The 22330-nt window shown below is 41.3% G+C and overlaps 1 protein-coding gene and 1 long non-coding RNA gene across 2 annotated transcripts in view; one reads left to right on the top strand and one right to left on the bottom strand.

Moving 5' to 3' along the window:
• AKAP12 (A-kinase anchoring protein 12) overlaps nt 1-5476 on the bottom strand; it is a 97713-nt gene extending 92237 nt beyond the window's left edge. The window contains exon 1 of the mRNA XM_038526325.1: nt 5300-5476. Within this exon, the coding sequence (XP_038382253.1) occupies nt 5300-5461 (162 nt within the window). The 5' untranslated portion in view covers nt 5462-5476. The remainder of the gene's footprint in view (nt 1-5299) is intronic.
• LOC119870752 lies at nt 5003-20926 on the top strand. The gene is made up of 2 exons (XR_005353683.1): nt 5003-5170; nt 20550-20926. It is a non-coding gene; the product is annotated as an uncharacterized LOC119870752 (long non-coding RNA).
• The last annotated feature ends 1404 nt before the right edge of the window (nt 20927-22330 follow it).

Below are 22330 nucleotides of genomic sequence, written 5' to 3'. Positions count from 1 at the left end.
CCAAACACAGCTTTTTTTCATATTTTTCCATTATTTGAAAATGAAACATTCTATATTATAATTTTTTCAGGTTATAAGAGAACAAAGAATTGTGTTCAAGGATATTTAGTTTGGCTTTTTTCATGAGATAAAAGTACTGATATCTTTTTCTCACTGCTATAAATTCTAGTTTCTCACTTCATGAATGGACTATAGCATATAGAAGTATAGAGGACAAGGATAAGCACCATGTAGCTTGATTTTCCTTTCAGTGGTATTCTATAAGACTGAATGTGTTACAGCTGATGGAGAAAAGAAATAATTTCATAATGCCTTTTTAAAGCAAAACATGTTATTTCTGTGTGTGTTTTTTTAATATTTTATTTAAGAGAGAGAGAGAAAGCATGAGCAGGGAGAGGGGCAGAAGGAGAAGGAGACTCCCCGTTGAGCAGGGAACCCTATGTGCAGCTCCATCCCAGGACCCTGAGATCATGACCTGAGCCAAAGGCAGACGCTTAACCAACCAAGCCACCAAGTATCCCTGTTTTATTAATTACCCTGTAAAATACCAGATTAGAATAATCTTTATTCTAATTGCTTTCAAGTGATCAAAGCAGACATTATTAGCAGACCTAAAGTAGATTCAAAAGGATGCATGTTTGAGGCCTGTTCATTATAGAAGTATTTCGAATGGAAATCTTCACTGATTTCACACATCCACTAACCTACGGGGATAACCTATAACGGATTAAAGGGGTGGCACTACAATCTATGTCTCCTAAATGATCATTCTCCTACCACATCTCCAATTTTTGGACTGTGTTCTACTCACAAAGCAGCACCTCTTGTAATCTGGGGAAAATCCACAGGAACACAGGTAGCCACACACACACACACACTACACCACTGTTAACAAACATTTAATTCTCTCCTAATCGTCCTAAATTCTGGCCCTTTTATTATAAAACTGGTGACATAATCACACTAAGGTCATTGTCGTTCTCCATTCCATTCTGTAAACAGAAGACAAGTGGGACAAAGTATCCTACCTCAGCCTGGGAAGAAATATGAAATGCAGCTCGCCAATTCAGTTGTCTGTTTTAGTGCATAAAGAGCAAACATATCCTTAAGTCTACCTATCAGATGATTTCTATTTGTGTACAGCTTTATGTTTTGGTGATTCATAGCTCTTGTAACCAAACAGAACCATAGGGAGGGCTCCAAGGTGGCTCAGTCAGTTAAGTGTCTGCCTTCGGCTCAGGTCATGATCCCAGGGCTGGAATGGAGCCCCTTCTTGGGCTCCCTGCTCAGTGGGGAGTCTGCTTCTCCCTCCCTCTCTGCCTGCAGCTCCCCCTGCTTTTGCGCATGCTTTCTCTCTCTGGCAAACAAATAAAATCTTTTAAAAATCTAAAAATTTTAATGGAACCATACCCAGGACATAGAATAATAGTCCCCATGGGCCTCATGGTTGCAACTGACCACTGCTCCATTTTCAGCTCTGAAGTCACTGATTGAGCAGAAAATACAACAAAAATAATTCACAGAATTATGATTGTCCAGACTGAACTTACAACTTGGCTCAAGAAATCAAGATTTGCCAGAGATTGTAAGTAAATTTGTTCCACCCTATATTGCTATATTAACATCTGAGTGAAAATATTCTTTCAAACTTTTAAAAACAGGTGATTGGGGAACAGGAGCCTCTATTTGCTACTTGCATTTAGGTAGTCTATATTTCCACCCCTGCAGTGGCCCAAATGGCCAAGTCTCAAAATTAAACCTAGCAAATAACTGATCACACCATCACCCCCCCCCCCCCGCCCAGAATTTACACATATAAGACTGTAAAAGACTGACTGTAAGATAAGACTCCTTCCATTCTATTGAAATACACCAGATAAGACTCCTTGCATTTTATTGAAATATACCAAGGATAGGATCTCAGGGTTGCTCAGTGGTTTAGCGCCTGCCTCGGGCCCAGGGAGTGATCCTGGAGTCCCAGGATCGAATCCCGCATCAGGCTCCCAGCATGGAACCTGCTTCTCCCTCTGCCTGTGTCTCTGCCTTTCTCTGTCTCTCTATGTCTATCATGAATAAATAAATAAAATCTTTAATAAATAAATAATAAATAAATAAATAAATAAATAAATAAATAAATAAATAAATAAAAAGAAATACACTAGATAAACCTAAGACATGTACCTCGGTGTGCCTGAATGTTAGGCTTCAGTAATCAAGGTTTTTTACACTCCATCTGATCTGATAGAAATGATATTCAATTAGTGTAATGTCTTTTGAGGGCTGAGTACTTAGTAAATGACAGATAACTACAACTTACAAAAAAAAAAAAGTAAACTGGATTACTAAATAGGCAGCAGGCAACTGATATAACTACTAGTTATATAGCGAAAAAAATCTGTTAATAGACTTTAATTAATGATCAGCACTCTACCAGGAAAGGGGAGGTTGTATTAGTCTAAACCCCCAAATGTCCACACATCCAATCAAGATAGCTCAAGATGCGATTCATATCTAATTCAAAGGTTGTCTTTTTTTTTTCTTTAATTTGAGAAAGAGCGTGAGAGAGAGAGCACAAGCAGAGCAGACGGGAGAGTTAGAGAAACATACTCCCTGCTGACCAGGGAGCTGGCCCAACGGGGGCTGGATCCCAGGATGACAACCTGAGGGATCATGACCTGAGCCTAAGGGAGACGCTTAACCAACTGAGCCATCCAGGTACCTAATTCAGGACTAATTTAATGTATGAAGTGGCCTCACTTGAGCCACTTGCATTTATAATATTTTGTCTATTTGAGATTAAAGACAATTCGAAATTGCAATGCTAACAAGCCACTTTATTTCTGGAAAAGTAGAAACCAAAGACCGTAATTAAGCATTTTTTGCCAAAATATTTCCTCAGTCTATTAATAACAGGGCCTATTTGGTTTAGTCACTATTTGATACATGACGCAGAGCACAATAAGGACACAGTGAAAGGTTAAATTGTAGAAAAAGGAGATGGCCCAAGGTATTTCCAACTTGACAACATCCAATCAAAACCAGAGAGGTAGTATTGTCTTCCATGCCCGGGATCATGACACACATGGGGGAACACTTGGGCAAATGCATGGGGGGGGGGGGGGCGGGGCGGGTCCCATGCTCTTGTGGAGCATCCAGAACCAGGTGAACACTAACCCCACAAATGTAGAAACTGCTAGGATGGGTCAGGGGTACTACAGGAGCCTGGAAAGGCAGATGGGATTACTCAGGGGTCAGCAACTGAAGTTTCACAGGGCCAAGAGGGGAGGCAAGAGCTATGTGCTGAGTCATTCTTAATTAGGGAGTTCTTTTGAAAAGGACTTTTGAAAACCTGTGTAATAAATTTTGCTAGTTGAAATGAAAAACGACACCATTTTCCAAGGATACATGTAAGTGTATTGATTTGTCTCCAAATTGATAACTGGGCAGTGTGCCAGAGAGTTCAATGATAGTCTAGATGTTATTTAAGTAGTTTTTTTTTTTTTCAAGGAGGTTGCTTGGCTGCTTCAAGATGGTGACTAGGAAAGAGGGAGGGTGAGGTTATGGCATAAGGACAAAAAGAACGGAAGGAATATTTTTAAATGAACAAACTCAAGTTTCCAGGAAAGGGATTAAGTATCCTATTTCAGCATGAACTGTTAAGAAGACCTGAAAGTAGTAAAAACCAAGAAAAAAAAAAAAATGTCTCCAATTGCAAGCTTTTAGCAATTACACGTTAAAACTACGTTCACTACCAGATTCTAAATACTGGTTATGTGGCCATGTTGGCAGTAGTTGGCATCAAAAGGTGATGTACAGTAGGTATTAAAATGTGACTTAGACCTCTACGGGCTAGCACCTTATTTATGCCCGAAGCTTTGGCATGTCTTAGAAAATTAGATATTCCAGCAGTTTTTACTGGGTAGTATCTATAGCTCTAGGGACCATGGGTTTTACAAGTAGTTATAAATTAAAGACTAGAAGTAATCTAATTAAGAGCCGTCTCTCCGCCCAAACTAGACTAGGACAGCTAAAAGAGGTCACGGCAATGAGGTCACAGTTCTGTGAAATTTACCTAGATTGTAAGGGGGGAGGGGTGTTTTTCACACTGTAAACATCTACAAGTCCTCACATTTTGTATCCTCAGATACCACACAGGTTGTAAACCCATGTAAAACATGGGTTTAAAAAAAAAAACACATAAATATGTAAGTTATCCACCATCTTCCCAACCCATGTAAAACATAGATTTTTTTTTTTTTTTTTTTTTTTTTTTTAATATATGAGCTTAAGTTATCCACCATCTTCCTATCAGGATATCGCCAGACAGGTTAGGTGACGCCTTGCTAACCAACACACTTGCTGGAAAATAGATCTAAAATACAACGATCCAAACAAGTCACAGTCTTGGCGGCTGTAGTGGCCAAGAAGAAATATTTCAGCTTTGAAGACAGAAGACTATAAAATACACAATCCCTAGGAGGTTCGGCACTGCGTCCAGAGACAGGGGGGTCAGGAACGCTTGCTGAGCCTCTGACCCAGCCCTGGAGAACTCGCAGCGACTGCCCCGGAGTGTTCATCCACTGGAGCCCCCGGGCCGCGAACGGAGCGAAGAGGAGGACCTGCCTCGCCTACGAAACCTGTCACCCCTCCGGAAGGGCAGCGTCTGCCCGGGTCTTCTCTGGCTCCGAGCGAGCTACACCCCAGGCTTTCTCTGCACCAGGAAGGCGGTGTCGGCGCGGGCCGCCGCGGGACTGGGTACCAAACCCGGTGGCCCCGGGCACCGCCGCTGCCAGGACCGCACGCGGCCGGGCACCCACGGGGCTGGCTCGCCACGCTGCGCCGCGGGTCCCGGCCCAACAGCTCACTTTCCGCCTCCCGGGAGCAAGAGGGGCGGGGAGCGGCGGTGGGGGGCGCGGGACCCTCGGCGGGCGGGTCCCTAACCGCCCCCGCCCGGATTCCCCCGCGCAGCCCGCGAGTCTCGGGCTGGGTCGCCCCCACCGGAAGAGTGCGCAGAAAGGCTGGGCGAGCGGGGGGCGGGGGGCGGGTTTTATTACTGCGGATGGCGCAGTCGCCTCCCCCGGAGACCCGCGACAAAGATGCAAGCCCGCCGCGCCCGCCGCTGCTCCGGTCCCGCCCCGGCGCGTGAGACCCTGGAAAGCTGGAAACAGGGGTACGTGCTCCCGAGTTTGCAGATGGGCTGGACGCGCCGGGAAGTTCCCGCCGGCTGACACCCGGGGGGGCTCACGCCGCCCCCCGCCCAACCCCCGTCCCCGGGGCAGGTGGCCCGGCGCGCCCGTACCTTGGTGGCGGGGTCCGCGGCGGCGATGGCGGGGTCCCCCGGCTCGCCGGGAGCCGCCTCCGCCGCAAGGCCGCCGCCGCCGGGCTGGGGCTCGGCCGGCGTGGTGCTCCCCGCCTCCGGCTGCTCGGGGCTGCGCTGCTCCGTGGAGCTCCCGGCACCCATGGCTCCCCGGCGGTCCTCCCGCGCCCGGCTGCGGCTGCGGCTGCGGCTGCGGCTGCGGCTTCCCGCGGGTCCAGGGACGCGGAGAGGAGCAGAAGCCGCGCGCCCGCGAGGTCCCGGGAGCGCCTTCCTCTCCCGCCGTCCTCCTCCGAACGCGCCCAGACTGCGAATGAACGAGACGCGCTCGCGGCAAACTCCTTAAAAGAAAAAAAAAAAAAAAAAAAAAAAGCCACCTCTTTGCCTCCTCCTCCTCCCCCCCTTGTTTTTCCCTCGCTTCATCACATGAGCGCAGCCCCAGACACGCCTTGCAGCAGCATCTCCCCCCGGGCCGTGAGACCAGAGGCGCACCCGAGCCTCAGCCAGGGTCCCGGCGGCCCTCCGGGTCCCCGCACGGCGACACCAGCCGGGGGGACGCCCAGGCTTGCGGAGGGGAAGGGGAGGCCAGAAGGCCCCCAGGGGAGATTGGATTTGCTGCGGTTTATTAAATGATTGATGACCCAAGGCAGAGCTGCTGCGGCAGCGCACTTTCCAGTCGCCCCGAGGCGGACCCCAACCCCCGCGGCTCTCCTTGGGGCTGTGGGATCGTCGGCTGGTCCCAGCCTCCTCCTCACTAGCCCGGAGACAGGCTAAGGCTCCCCGGCTTCTCCGACCATATTAGGACACCTCACGTGGCAGCAGCAGGGAACCGCGAGGTTAACGCAGTCAGGCCACGGATGAGGTGGGCCCGGCGCTCGCCTATCATCCGGAACCGGTGATGTCAGGCGATGCCACCAGCGACACCGGCTGCCCCCCTTCCCCGGGGAGTTGGGGCAAGTGAGACTGTGGCTGGAAATGGCCCGGTCCCCCTTGGAGGGCGTGATGCTGGACGCCCGGGCCACTTCTGGCTGCCAGGCGGAGACACGATGACACAGATCGGTTCATTTGCCGTCAGTAGTTCTCCACGGACAAAGGCTTTAAAGAGGATCAGCCCGGTTGGCTTGCATTCTCGTCCTTCGTACTCTTGAATATAGGAACAGATAGAGAACGCAGCCGACGCGTAGTGGAACGGAATCAAATTTTGAGCTGGATTGCTTGGCACTTAAGCATGAAGGTGGTAGGACTCAAAGAAAAATTATCCCCAGTTTTAAGTGACAACTAAGTGCCTTAGTTTTCTCAAACAGTTGGAAGAATGAAGAACCTCGGAATATCCACACGAGATACCATATAAATATCCCATACTCAGATTTTGTACAGGTTAGTAGAGAATTGATGTCAGCCAGCAGTGAGTTCAGCGGTAGAATATTCTGTGCCTAATTAATTGTGGCATGTAGTATAACGGCATATGGTGATCCAGCATAAAATTTTTCTAAACATATCATTTTTCGTTGAAGAAGTACATAAGAGCCACCTGCTCCGGAATATATCGCTTCTTAAGCAATATATTTGCAAAATGGTTGGTCTTCATGATTTTTAACCATTTCATCCATTTCAACTTAAATTCTTATTACTTAGGAAACATTCCAGTACTTACTATGTTCTAGGCACTGTTCAAAGCACCTTGCATATCTAGTCATATTTAATCTTTACAACAACTCTAGGAGATAGATCCTATTATTTTCATTTTACCAATGGAGTGGAGGCAAGTAGGCCCAGAGAAATTACATCAGGTGCTCAAGATTTCACAGCTGGTAGGCAAAAAGGACAGGATTCATCCCACACTGAGCTTGAGTACAACACTTCACTCCCCTTCTGTAGGAAGTTTCCAATGTGTTCTCTCTTCTCAGGGTTATCTGTGAAAAACAGCATTTAAGGCCTCACCTAAGATACTAAGGGCTAAACCTCCCATTAAAGCCTATTGAGAATGATTAACGTCAGCACATATGAAAATGTATCAGTAAGTAGTACAAACACTATCAAAATGTCCCATTCTGTGAGATTATACTTATTCAGTTCTTGGGAAATTCTTAACAAAGCTTTTCACATAGAGCTTTCAAATTTTCAGAGGCTCTAATTACAAGGACATAGGTTTCAAGCCAACAGTATACAACGCACAAGCTGAGGAAGACATCACCAGTGTCTGCCTAGATTAGCAATTGCTTGCTTTGGGTTTATTTTTCAGGCCATGAAAATGCTCATATTCTGATTTTTTAAAAGCAAAATCTTATTTTCTTTAAAGATTTTATTTTTAAGTAATCTCCACACCCAATGTGGGGCTCAAACTCACAAACCTGACATCAAGAGTCACATGCTCCACCAACTGAGCCAGCCAGGCACCCAGGCAAAACCTTATTTTAAGAAGAAATACACACATTCTAGTACTCCCTAATCTGCCTGAAACAGCTCCCTGATAAGGAGTTATTAAGAATAACAGGGAAAGAAGAAAAGAAAAGAAAAGAAGAAAGAAGAAAGAAAAGAAGAAAAGAAAAAAAAGAAAGAAGAAAGAAAGAAAAAAAGAAAGAAAGAAAGAAAGAAAGAAAGAAAGAAAGAAAGAAAGAAAGAAAGAAAGAAAGAAAGAAATATCTACAAAAAGATTCACACAAGCACCTTTGGTTTCTGGACTGCCCAAAGAATCCTCTTCCATCTTACTTGTAAACTGGGGAGTTACTGTCATTTTTGTTAAGAAGAGTAGTTGTGCTATTTATTATCCCTATAGCAATGACATGTCCCAACCTCTTGGATATACTATTTAGAACATTCAATATAATAGAACATATGCTATTCAGAACACTATATTCATTTCTTTCATCCATTTCTTTTTCCTTCTTTCTTTTTTTTAAGGTTGTATTGTTTTAGGTAATCTCTTCACCCAGCATGGGGCTCACACTTACAACCCTGAGGTCAAGAGTTGCATGCTCTGCCTACTGAACCAGCCAGGTGTCTGATTCCTTTATTTCTCAACACATATTTATCAAATGCCTCTTAGGTACCAAGCAGAGTTACTGTGCTTTCCCCTCAAGGCTCTAAGTCAAGTCACCAAGGTTTTCTTTTTTTAGGGTTTTGGAGATACCTTTAGAATTGCGTGGATTAGCATCAACCATAGAGAGGAAGGCAGCTGTTTTCGATTTTCCACTTCTCAGTCCAAGGCTGTCAGTTACCCCAAATTCTGGCCAGCGGCCCTTTCTCTTCCAAACAGCGGGACACAGGTGTCCCACACATCGTCTCCCATGGGGCAGCTGGTGGTTGAGTCGTTTCCCTGAGAGAGTTGATACTCTCATAAAAACAGTTTAAGATTTTTGAAAAACAAACACACGTTGCCCGTACAGCAGGCTGAACTTGTATGCTTCATGTGTAACTTCCCAGAAAGACAGGTCACACAAGATTTACCAATGAAAGCTAAAGTCATAGCTGGGCATCTTGTGCATGTACCAAAACATCTTCAAATATGTTTTCAATGAGTTCACAAACGTGAAACATGTTACCACTGAGTTAACACAGACCCCCTGAAAAGGCAATAGTTACTATAATTGTTAAAATAATTTAAAACCAGCACTTAACTCTACCCTCACAGATTCATTCACTAGCTACAAAGCCTTCAGGCAATTTAACTTAGAACATGGAAACTCAACTTTCAACCTTGAAACTACCACATATTACTTCATTGTATTCACTAAATAAACCTACTTTTTTTCTGAGCTAATTACTTACATCAAAATATCTATATCACCAAAGAACCCAATTCCTCCTCTCCTCTCTTGAATTGGCTAATTATAAACTAGAAAACTATAAGAATTAATAATTTTATTTTTTCATGACTAATAATCCAACATTCATATAGAAGCTACAGAAAAAGTTCAATATACAGAAGTTCAAAGATCAACCAACTGTAGACATACATCATAAATACAGCCAAATGCTAAATTTCTAAACTTGAAGAAATCTATTGCTTTGGGTTAACTATAAAGCCAGATTTTTGTATCTGTTTCATTTACTAAGATTTAAGATTGGCTCCTGACCCAAATCTAAGATTAAGCTAAAGTAACAAAAAAGGGTAGCGGGGTTGAGAGAAGTTACTATATATATATCTTTTTTTCATTTTTGTGTTGGTACACTGGCTGGCTTAGTCAGAGGAGCCTGAGACTCCTTTAAAAAAAAAAAAAAAAGATTTTATTTATTTATTCATGAGACAGACAGACAGAGGGAGAAGCAGGCTCCATGTAGGGAGCCCAATGTGGGACTCTATCCCAGGACTCCGGGATCATGCCCTGGGCCAAAGGCAGGCACTAAACCGCTGAGCCACCAGGCGTCTCAAGCCTGTGACTCTTGATCTCAGGGTTGTGAATGTAAATTCCATGTTGGATGTAGAGATTACTTAAATAAATAAAACTTAAAAAAAAAAAAAAAGGAATTTTCACTGAGACCTAGTTTGACATAACTGCCACACTTTGTTCAAGATGTTCTAAATCTAAACAAACAAATGTATGAATACAATTGAAATGCAGTCACCAATAAACCAGGATAGCTTTGACTCCTCATTTTTCTAGAGTTAGGCTGCTCTCCACCCACTTGATTAGAACCGTGGTTAATGATTTGCCAAATATATAGAGAGATTTCTCCAGGCAAATTTTTTGGAGGGTATCCGAAAGTATCCAGAAGGTTCCTACTCACTAGGGCCGACCAAGTTACTGTCATCCTCATAACTTCAAATCTTTTCATAAATTCTACACGGGTCCTGTAAGTATCCAATATTTTTAAAAACTGTATTTTATTATTATTATTTTTAAGGTTTTTATTTATTTATTCATGACAGACACAGAGAGAGAAAGGCAGAGACACAGGTAGAGGGAGAAGCAGGCTCCATGCAGGGAGCCAGATGTGGGACTCAATCCCGGGTCTCCAGGATCACACCCTGGGCTGAAAGCGGCGCTAAACCTCTGAGCCACCCGGGCTGCCCTAAAAACTATATTTTAACATACTAATTCAACAGACTTTTATTGAGTTAAGTACCAGGCAAAATGCTGAAAACTTGGGACTTTTCAGAGCTGAAAACTTGGGTTTCATAAGTCAACATTGCTGACTTGTGAAAGACATTAAGAAACACACATTGTAAATTACTGAGAGATTTTTATGTTCCTCTATGAACTTGAATCCCTTTTTGAAAAAAATTTTAAAGGTTTTATGTATTTATTTTTAAGTAAACACTACACCCAACCTGGGGCTCGAACTTCTAAACCTGAGATCAAAACTGACAGAGCCAGCCAGGCGACCCCCGCCTTCCACCTTGTGTGAATTTTTAATCTCAGATCTACAATATGTTTGCTGTCTTTGACATCAGAAAATACTTCAATTACTATTTGCAGTAATTGACCAATGGTTGACCTGAAGAATTACCAAAATCAAGTATACAGGAGCGATTGACTATTTTAGCCCATTTTAGAGAGTTCCCATCTAAATCTCATTTGAAGGCCTGGTAAGAGTCTGTATTCCTGGAGATTGATCTCAATTCTGTTGGCTGCTTTTTTATTATCATTTTTTTAATGACTTCTGGTTACTCCTACAAATGCAATATCTGTAGGAGGGGTAGCTGTGAAAAATCAGAATAAAAGAGGGATCCCTGGGTGGCACAGCGGTTTGGCGCCTGCCTTTGGCCCAGGGCGCGATCCTGGAGACCCTGGATCGAATCCCACATCGGGCTCCCAGTGCATGGAGCCTGCTTCTCCCTCTGCCTATGTCTCTGCCTCTCTCTCTCTCTCTCTGTATGACTATCATAAATAAATAAATAAATAAAAAAAGAAAGAGTGGGAAATCAGAATAAAAGATAAAAAATCAATAGTAAAACTAGATATACTTCCCCTTCCTTCCCTCCTCTCAGCATGTTACTCCATTATAACTTCATTGGGACCATAATTAATTACATGAAAAGGATTCCAAAATCTGCAGCTGCTTATGCTGCTAAATCAGTGAAAACTTTGAAAAATGAAATAATCATTTAGATATGTTGTTTTGAATGTTATTGTGCTCTCGAGAATTCTTTGGAAGAAATTATGAGTAAAATATTCGAGTTTTACTTTATCTGAGAGAATTTGAAACACTGAGTATTTCAGAGTGCAAAATTACGGGGTGTTTTCCTAAGTAAAAATGATGGGTTGGTGAAAATAATATCTAGTGAGTGATTGCAGTATTCAGTATTTCAAGCAAAACTATACAGAACAAATTCCCTGATTGAAAGTTGCCAACAGTCCCTTAGAATATTTTTTGACAGTTTTATTGAGGTATAATTGGTGTAGAAAGAACTGTACACAGCTAAAGCATACAATTTGATGAGTTTTGATAAATGCATACTTCCTTGGAATCTACATCATAGTCAAGATAATGAGCACAATCATTTACCCAAAAATCTCTCCATGTACCCTTGTAATTCCACTCTCTAGCGCCCTGGGCCCCACCCTGCCTTCTTAGGCAGTCGCTGTCACTATAAATGAGTTTGCATTTTTTAGAATTTTATAGAAATTCATAGAAATGGAGTCATCTACTGTACATATACTTTTCTTGATCTGGCTATTTTTATTCAGCATAATTATATTGAGATGCATCCATAATTATATTGAGTTATTTTACATTTAACAATAGTTATAGATGATTTTTATTTAAAAAATTTTTTTTCTTCTATGACTTCCCTAAATACTCCATAATGAATATGTATGAGTTTTTTTCCCTGTAATGAAAACATTGAGGCACATGTGCCTGATATATGCATGCATATCCCATTGAAATCCAGAGAATAGTAAATCAACTGGCATTTGAGTCTGAATTAGAGCTAGAGGCAAATCCATTCTGTATTTAATAAGTCTATATTCACTTTATATGCTTTTGCCACTTCATATCATTATTCTAATCTAAGTATTGAAAGATCTAGGGGAAAATGATAACTTAATTATCTTCACATAATATTTATGAGTTTGGCTGCAAATGATGCATTTTTGGCCATAATTCTAAATTTATGCAATGATAGCAGAGGTATCAGTTGTAATTTGTCAATTTAGGGGGAAAATATTCTGGAAAGGATAGTCATATACTTTTTTTTTTTTTTTTAAGATTTTATTTATTCACTTGATAGGGAGAGAGAGCACAAGCAGACAGAGTAGCTGGCAGAAGGAGAGGAGAAACAGGCTCCCCAGTGAGCAGAGAGCCCGATGCAGGGCTCAATCCCAGGACCCTGAGATCATGACCCAAGCCAAAGGCAGACATTTAACTAACTAAGCCACCCAGGAGCCCTTTAGTCAAATACCTTAAATGTTGTTTTATAACAATGTAAAATGACTTTTTAAAAGTATATCTTAACTACTAATATCCATAACTTAGATCAAGGTGTGTATGTAAAATTTGTAAAAATTATGACATTTTCAACAATTTTGACTATTGCAAAATTTGACAAAAACTATAGCAATTATGATCATTGCAAACCAATATTAATTTCACACTTTCTGTTATTGATACTAATTTATTTATCAGATATCTAAAATAACTTAGAAAACTATACACTATTATCAACTTTGATAGGATAAATGCTGAAAACATACATATGTATATACATATTTTTTAATGTATGTATATATGCCTATAAAAAAGATGAGAATATTACTATAATTCTTTCTGGAAGATAGAATTTAAAATAATTTTTTCCTTCATTATGCTTGCTTGCTTTTTCAATTTTCTACATTGAACGTGGGTTACTTTTGCCAACAGAATAAAAAGCATGTTAGCAATTGTTTAATTATCCAAGGAACACTACATCCTGAAGAATATAAGTTCGTAGAGTATATTATGACAACCCAGTATACTGCTATCACAGTATTGAGTAATAAATTATGCTAACAATAAGTCTCATAAAGAAGTAAAGAGTAGGGATCCCTGGGTGGCGCAGTGGTTTGGCGCCTGCCTTTGGCCCAGGGCGCGATCCTGGAGACCCGGGATCGAATCCCACGTCGGGCTCCCGGTGCATGGAGCCTGCTTCTCCCTCTGCCTGTGTCTCTGCCTCTCTCTCTGTGACTATCATAAATAAATAAAAAATAAATAAATTAAAAAAAAAAAAGAAGTAAAGAGTAGTTCTCAAACTTAGCTGCATACTGGAATAACCTGGGAATCTTAACAAATACTGATGCCTGCATCCCAACCTCAGTGATTCTGATTTAATTGGTCCAAGGTGCAGCTTGGGTATCGGGGTTGTAAAAAGCTCCCTGGGTGATGCTACTGTGCCACTGAGCTCTAGAATGACTGCTCCAGCTTTGAGATTGAACTGACTTTCTTGGTTTTGCCTGGCTTCCTGATGGGTATTAACAGTCAGCTAAGCAAGGATATGGGAGAAAAGCAATTTCCTTTTTGCACAGTTTTTTAAATGATATTAGGAGAAGGGAAGTCTATGCTCTGGAATCATCATAATTACATATATTCAATCAGGTCCTTCCAAGGAAATCAATCCACCTGGAAGGGATCCAGTATAGAGCCTCATGGCGTAATGAATTTTGTGTTATGTTGGAAATACCTTATAGTAAGACTATACATTTTAAACTCATGCCAAAGAGGATGGTTATTCCAGTATAGAGTTACAGATAAGTATAAAATTATCTATATGCAATTATATACTGCTTATCATTTTTCTAAGCAGAAAACCATTAGGTTACAAAATACTGAATATTTGCTCCAAAGTAAAGTATAGAATTTAATCACTATAGAAAATATTTGGTCAGCCAAAACCTACATGCCTTCAGTCATGAAAATAATCAGAGTGTGAGCTGATAAATATCTTAACTAGTAATAAATTAAAGAGAGGCAGATAAGTTGGTCTAAGATTTCTTTTGCATTCTTTTAAGTTGACTTGCTAAATGCCTTTAAAATGAATGTAAAATAATTTTATAACAATTTTAATAAACCCATTCAAATATGCACAACTGATTTCTCACAATTTGCAAAAGCAGCTCAAGGGAGGGAAGATAGCCTTTTTAATAAATGGTGCTGAACATTTTGGATATGCATAGGCAAAAAAAAAAAAGTTTAACCTTGACCTAAATCTCATACCTTTAAAAAAATTAACTCCAAATGGATTGTGGATTTAAATGTAAAACATAAAACCATAACATTTTTCAAAAAATAAGAGAAAAACAGGATATAGATCTAGGTAATGAGTTCTCAGATTTAACATAAAAGGCGTAAAAGGAAAAATGGAAAAATTGAGATTATCAAAATTTAAAACTTCTGCTCTGCCTAAGACCCAGTTACGAGAATGAAAAGACAATTCTCAGACTGGGAAAAATATTTGTAAATGATAAATCCAATAAGGACAAGCATCTAGATGTACAAAGAATTCTCAGAACCCAAGAGTAAAAAAAGAAGAAAAAATGGGCAAAAGATTTGAAGACATCTCACACAACAACAAAAAGAAACAAACTATTGGTATATATGATCACCTGGATAAATCTCCAGAGAATAATGCTGAAAGCAAACCACCGATCCCCAAAAGTTACATACTATATGATTCCTTTTATAAAACATACTTAAAATGACAAAATTATAGAAATGGAGAAGAGTTTAGGGTAGCCAAGGGTTAAGGAAGGGAGAAGAGGGAGTGGCTCTGGCTATGGCAACAAGAGATCCTTGGATGAGAATGCTCTGTACTTTGACTGTATCAATGTCAATATCCTGATTGTGATATGTGCTATATAGCTTTGCAAGATGTTACCATAGGGAAACTGGGTGAAGGGTATTTGGGATCTCTGCATTATTTTGTACAACTGCATGTGAATCTACAATTAACTGGGGAGGGGGGAGGTTTAATTTAAAAAGAAAGAGCAATGTATTTATTATATATTCTCAGATGGGCTAAATTAAGATCCTAGATATCTGTTTTTATTCAATTTCCAGTCTTCTCAGTTTTCTAGCGTGCTTAAAATATCCTTTAAAATGAAAACTAAACCAAATTAGATGTCAACACACTGTTAAGAGGTTGGTATTTTGTTTAGCTTCTAAGCTTTTTAACTCTGAAACAATCAGACTTGATAAAATACAGAAACAATAGATTTCCTGACTCGGCCCCGCTGTATAAATACGCCCTTTTAACTCCTTGGTTTCATCTTGCCAATAAAGAAGGAGTGGATCCACCTGTAATCACCTTGTCCGATATCATGTCCAAGTTCGGCTTTTGAAAGACCTTAAAGGAACCAAACCAAACAAGAAATGAAGCAAGAGGAGCAGTGAGATCAGCTACGAGGAACGTCTCACCCTTAAGAACAGGTTCTGCAAAGCTCCCTGTCTTTTGTGCTTCCCTCATCACTAATGTTTAGCAAAATACAAATTGGTAAATCTAGCAATATCATATCAGATATCAGATAAAGAAAGATAAAAGAAAGCAGATAAAGAATGGGAGGGGGTGCTTCCCTGTTTTAAAATGTCAATTTACCAGAGGCACCTGGGTGGCTATCAGTTGAGTGTCCAACTCTTGTTTGGCTCAGGTCATGATCTCAGGGTGGAGAGGTCACATTGGAGCCTGCTTAAGATTCTCTCTCTCACTCCCTCTGCATCTCCCTCCCTCCCCACCCAGCACAGATGCACTCTTTCTCTAAATAAAATTTTATTTATTTTTAAAAAGATTTTATTTATTCATTCATGAGAGACACAAAGAGAGAGAGAGAGAGGCAAAGACACAGGCAGAGGGAGAAGCAGGCTCCATGCAGAGAGCCCAATGCGGGACTTGATCCAGGGCCTCCAGGATCCATACCCTAGGCCAAAGGTGGCGCTAAACTGCTGAGCCACCTGAGCTGCCTGAAATAAAATTTTAAAATGTTAATTTCCCAGGGTAAATTTAACTTTAACAAAAATTGACTGTTGTTTATATTTTCTGGCTTAAAAAAATCCATATCCTTCTTTGGCCTATATTTAATAACTGTTATATATTTGCTTGTCTATCAATATTTGTGACATTAAAGTCAATGCAGCAATGTAATCCCCAAGATTAACAAATTGATAATGCCTTATAATCGTATTTTTTAAAAAGCTTCAATAATGATAGCTAGCACCTAGTGACCACCAACATTGGAAGCTGATTTTTTAGGGGGTGCCTGGTTGGCTTGTTCAGAAGAACATGTAACTCTTGATCTCAGTGTCCTGAGTTCAAGCCCCATGTTGGATGTAGAGATTACTTAAATAAATACTTTTTTAAAAAAGATTAAGAAGCAAAAAAAAAAAATAGATTAAGAAGCTAATTTTTAAGCAGAGTAAGACATAGACATTGGTAGAGGAGCTAGACTTAACCTTATAATATCCATATGAGATGAATTTTTATTTCCCACATTTCATTGGATTCAGATAAAATGGTTTCTAGACACGTTGGAGATGCAGAGAAAAAAAAAATCCATCTTAGCCTTTCTTCAAAAATAATAGTAAGCCTAATTTTTGGTGGCAGAGAAAAGGGATAAGAAGATTTTTAGAGAATTGAATGGTTTAAAATAGCTTTTTTGCCAGTCTGGGAAGGAAAACACTCAGTTGTCTCCATTCCTGAAAAGAAAGGGCTGACAGCACTAAATCACTGTCTCTGGCTACAGTGTTTCTTGGATGCCCCTGAGATAGCTTGGTGTGAAGAAACTAGCAATTAAGTTAAAGAATGATTGCCTTTATTATTGAATAATTTCCCCTTTTACAGACATAATTTTTCTCAGCACAAGTTGCAAAAGCAACTCCTTTAAGTTATCATTCCCAAACTCAAAACCATGTAGATAATTAAATGGGAGTCCCCTCTCTCCCACCGGAGCCACAGTTGGGATTCAGGAAAGTGTTTGGAACCGGTAAAAAAAACAAAGAAATTGGTCTTGGCTTTCGTTTGACTTCTTTCCTAAAGCTGCAAACCTCCAGTTTGTCTCCTGTCACTACCTCTTTATTTCTTTATTTTGGTCTGGTTCATACATTCAGTGTGGAAATTGCTGTTCCGATTTGAAGGCCCCTATGCCTACTCATCCAACCCCAGCCACCCACTTCTTGCTCCCCCTGTCCTGCCTTCCACATCCTGGGGATGCAGTATGGGGGCGCGTTCTGTAGCAGGAACTCCTCAAGAGCTGCCTTGCTCTTCATGGCACCTCTGCAGGCTGAGTCAAATGGCCTGGAACCTCTAGACTCTTAGAGAAGTGAGCCCAGTTTTGGGTCTCTGGTAAGGTGTTAGCAAGGAGGAGGGGCCGGCCTGGGGAGGCCCACAGACAAAGATATTTCTCTCTTGATAACTTGAAACATTTTCAACTGGCACATTTTTCTTTCTTTTTTTTTTTTTTTCTTTTATCTTTTCAGCCATGAAATAGGAAATTGTATTTTATTTTATTATTTTTTAAGATTTTATTTATTTATTCATGAGAGAGACAGAGAGGCAGAGACATAGGCAGAGGGAGAAGCAGTTTCTTTTTGGGGAGCTCATTGCAGGATTTGATCCCAGGACCCTGGGATCATGCCCTGAGCCAAAGGCAAATGCTCAACCACTGAGCCACCCAGGTGGCCCAAAATGGGAAATTTTAAAACATAATTTACTTCAACTATGGTAGGGTCATTTGAGAATTCTATTGAGCAACAGCTAATGTGCAAGACTGGGTTCGATTATTACTGGCTTAGCCAGTAATCGAGGAATGTTCTAGAGGAAGCATTGGTGGAAACAAAAGGAATTACAGCCTGTTTAATCTGCCCTGAAGACCAAGAAAATGAGGAAGAATTACTTATTTTGAAAATAGTCATCCGGATTTCATCATTGAAGCAGCTTTATTTCAGGTGATCTCTTCCAGTGGTATTCTGGGCTTATCATAAATTTCCACTAATACAAGATTCTGAGATTCTCTAGGAATTCTTCATGAGCAACCCTTCTGAGTGGGCACAAAGGTGCATCTCAGAGGGCTGTCCCTAATGGGCAGGTTCTCAGAGGACTCATGAGAGGCAGGAAGAACACAGGAAAACTTACATTTTTAATCTCATACTATCTAAATTACTAATTTGAATATATTATGTGATAAACATAATATATTAGTGCTATTAGCATTATAAATATATATAAGTAGAAGTATGTATATAGGATCTGAATGCTCAGTTTTTAAAAAATTGATGGTGTATACAATCAATAAGGCTAGAGACCATGTTGCTAAAGGCAGAGAAAATCAGTCTTCGTCACTCAGATCCATGGAAATGACTTGTGGTTTATAACCAGAAATTCAGAACTATCATTAGCGGTTCCCTGTTAATTCATTTACACATCGCATGTCTCCTTTTTTTTTTTTAATATTTTATTTATTTATTCATGAAAGACCGAGAGAGAGAGAGAGAGAGAGAGGCAGAGACATAGGTAGGGGGAGAAGTAGGTCCCTGTGGGGACCCTGATGTGGGACTTGATCCCAGAACCCTGGAATCACGACCTGAGCCAAAGGCAGACACTCAACCAATGAGCCACCCAGGCATCCCCATCACATGTATCCTCAAGGGTGGGCCACATTTACACATTTTTGTTTCTCCGTGACCTAGCACAGTCCCTGAAAATGTCAGAGAATTGGGGATGCTTGGGTGGCTCAGTCAGGAGAGCATGTGAATCTTGATACTGGGGTTGTGAGTTTGAGCTCCACGTGGGGTGTAGTGATTATGTAAATAAATAAAACTTTTTTTTTTAATATCAGAGAATTGTAAATGGAGAGTAAACTGGATTGTGAAAACTGGGGGTTGAAAGGATGGAGAGAAGCTGTTTCTGTTAGTTTACCTGGAATTGAGTTTTGGTCAGCCACTTAGCAGCTGTGTGACTTCCAGCAATGTATTTAATCTCTCTGTACTTGGTTTGCTCAGCCGTACAGTAAGAATAAAACTAGAAGGACGTAAAGAGTAATTGTGAGGAAACATATAAAAGGCTGAGAATAGTGCCTGGCACCTAGGAAGTATTTCCAAAGCAGGATTTCTTTCTCTCCAGAGCAGTAGTCTCCAGCCTTTTTGACTATATACTCTTATCAATTAAAAAAAAAAAAAAAACATTTAGGGGTGCCTGGGTGGCTCAGTTGTTGAACGTCTGCCTTTGGCTCCTGTCGTGATCCCAGGTCTGGGGATTGAGTCTTGAATCAGACTCCCAGAGGGGAGCCTGCTTCTCCCCCATCTATGTCTCTGCCTCTCTCTGTGTGTCTCTTATGAATAAATAAATAAAATCTTTGAAATCAATCATTCAGTTTTAACATATGTGAATGCTATTTATTTAAATATTCTTATTTATAATTTTTTTCTATTAAGATTTTTTTCAAGATTTTATTTATTTATTTGAGAGAGAGAGAGTGAGCATGAGTGGTGGGAGGGGCAGAGGGAGAAGCTCTCTGCTGAGCAGAGAGCCCAACACACAGCTGGATCCCCAGACCCTGGCATCATGAGCTGAACTGAAGGCAAATGCTCAACCGCCTGAGCCACCCTGGCACCCCAATATGTTCTTTTATTAATCCACACCCTTAAGCATTGATACTACAAAGCAAAATGCTACATGTTATTTTACCAGGATTGGACTGCATGCCTGATTAATCACAGAGATTGGGTTATAGAAAGACCTCAGCTTCCATCCTGGATGTATATTGTCTCTCTCTCCCTCTTTCTCCTCTCATCTCATCCTCCGAGAAACGCAGGTTGCCATCTTGTGAGCAGCCCGGCGGAGAGGCCTGTATATAGTGGAACTGAAGCCTTCTGCCAAGGGCCAGCTAGGAACTGGTGCCTACCAGCCACCATGAGAGTGCACTGAGAAGTGGTTCTTTTTTTTTTTTTTTTTAAGATTTTATTTATTTATTCATGAAACACAGAGAGACAGAGAGAGGCAGAGACACAGGCAGAGGGAGAAGCAGGCTCCATGGAGGGTGCCTGATGTGGGACTCGAACCTGGAGCCCCAGGATCATGTCCTGGGTGGAAGGCAGGCGCTCAACCGCTGAGCCACCTAGGCGTCCCTGAGAAGTGGATTCTTGAGCTCCAAGTGAGCCTAGAGATGATGCCAACCCTGACTGACAGCTTGAAGGCAACCTCTCCAGAGATCCTCAGCAAGAACCGCTTAGCTGAGCCATTTCCGGGTTCCTGACCTTTAGAAACTGTGAAATAATAAGTGTTTGTTGTTTCAAGGTGTTTAAAAATGCTCTGTGTTTGTGTTTCAAGGATGAAGAAACCACACTGGAATTTGCAAGCCCAAGAATTTTCAGAGGTTTATAAAAGAAGGTGGTAGATTCTAATGACTTTTAGCAAATGCATATTCCCAGTGGTCATTAGACCTGAGCTGAGACCTTGGCGTTTGTCATCTCATTTTGACGACAGCTGTGCTCTGCGAGGTTTTGTTTCCGACATGATCTGGATGGAGCTCTCAGAGGCAGATGTATGACGAGGAAATGAGCTCACTGAATGGCAGGCAGAGCCGCAAAACACTTTCACAACAAAAACGTTGCTGCAAAGAGGACCTGACCGCAGAGCCAGGATCCGCTGTGATAATCCATGTGCAAATAAAAACTCAGGAGGCGCTCAGTGCGAACCAATTTAAATAGGACTGGAGATGCAATGGCCTTTTTCTTATACTCCAGGGTTGTTGAAAGGGTCCAGAAATTTATAAGATGACACTAAAACAATACCTATTTTCAGATCTAATAGTGGCATTGCAAATATATGTAAATTTAAATACAGAATTTTATTTTTATTTGTTTTAAAAGATTTTTACTTATGTGACAGAGAGAAAATGAGAGAGAGCACAAGCAGGGGGAGTGGCAGGGAGAAGGAGAAGCAGGCACTATGTTCTTTGATAAATGGGACTCCATATGTAGTATATACATATGTATTTTTAAGTAGGATCCATGCCCAAGGTGGAGCCCAATGCGGGGCTTGAACTTATGACCCTGAGATCAAGACCAGAGGTGAGGTCGAGAGTCAGATGGTTAACCCACCACGCCACCCAGGTGCCCCTCTCCCCCTATTTATTATCAGGGCAAAATGCAGTAGGAAATCTCTTATGTTAAACTGTTATTTTGGGGGATCCCTGGGTGGCTCAGCGGTTTAGCGCCTGCCTTTGGCCCAGGGCGTGCTCCTGGAGTCCTGGGATTGAGTCCCGTGTTAGGCTCCCTGCAAGGAGCCTGCTTCTCCCTCTGCCTGTGTCTTTGCCCCCCAACCCCCGTAGGTCTTTCATGAATAAATAAATAAAATCTTTTTTTTTTTATAAATAAAATCTTTAAAAAAAAACCTTTTATTTTGAAATTGTAAACGACGGGCCTTGTGTTTTTGTCTCATGTTTCATAATTATGTCCTCTACAGGAGATAGCTGTGAAGAGGCTGTTGTCCTTGTTGCCCTCGGTGCATGGCAAGCAGACAGCCCTGGTCGCCATTCACTATAGGAGGCCTGTGGCTCTGGGTTTGTGTCCAGGTAGCATATCCCCACGTGAGGCCTACTAATATACTCCAAAAGCATCAGCAGTGCCTTTGTCCTTATTCTAGTATCCTAGCATGAGAGGACAGAGGCCTCTATCTGAATGATGGGCTAGTGTTCCTCCATGGGCCCCACAGAAAGGACCTCATCCCTTCCCTCCATAATTCTCTTCCTCTGTTGACTTTTTTCTTCCATATAAATGTTTAAATCTATTTTTCAAAGATTTTATTTATTTATTTATCTATCTGCGAGTACACTGTAGGGAGGCAGGGGGACAAGCAGACTCCACGCTGAGCACAGACCCCGGTGCAGTGCTCGATCTCACCACCCTGAGATCATGACCTGAGCTGAAATCAAGAGTCAGATGCTTAATCAACTGAGTCCCCCAGGCTCCCCTAAATCTATTTTTAAATTATTTTTTATAAGCAAGCTCTGCAAACAATTTGAGGCTTGAACTCAAAGTGCTGAGCTCAAGAGTCAAATACTCTACCAACAGAGGCAGCTGGGCTCCCCAAAATCTATTTTAGGTTTA

The sequence above is a fragment of the Canis lupus genome, chromosome 1, assembly GCF_011100685.1.
Source record: "Canis lupus familiaris isolate Mischka breed German Shepherd chromosome 1, alternate assembly UU_Cfam_GSD_1.0, whole genome shotgun sequence".
NCBI classification, from domain to species: Eukaryota; Metazoa; Chordata; class Mammalia; order Carnivora; family Canidae; genus Canis; species Canis lupus.
The sequence above is the reverse complement of the archived record's forward strand: the minus strand, read 5'-3'. Positions and strand labels throughout refer to the sequence as shown.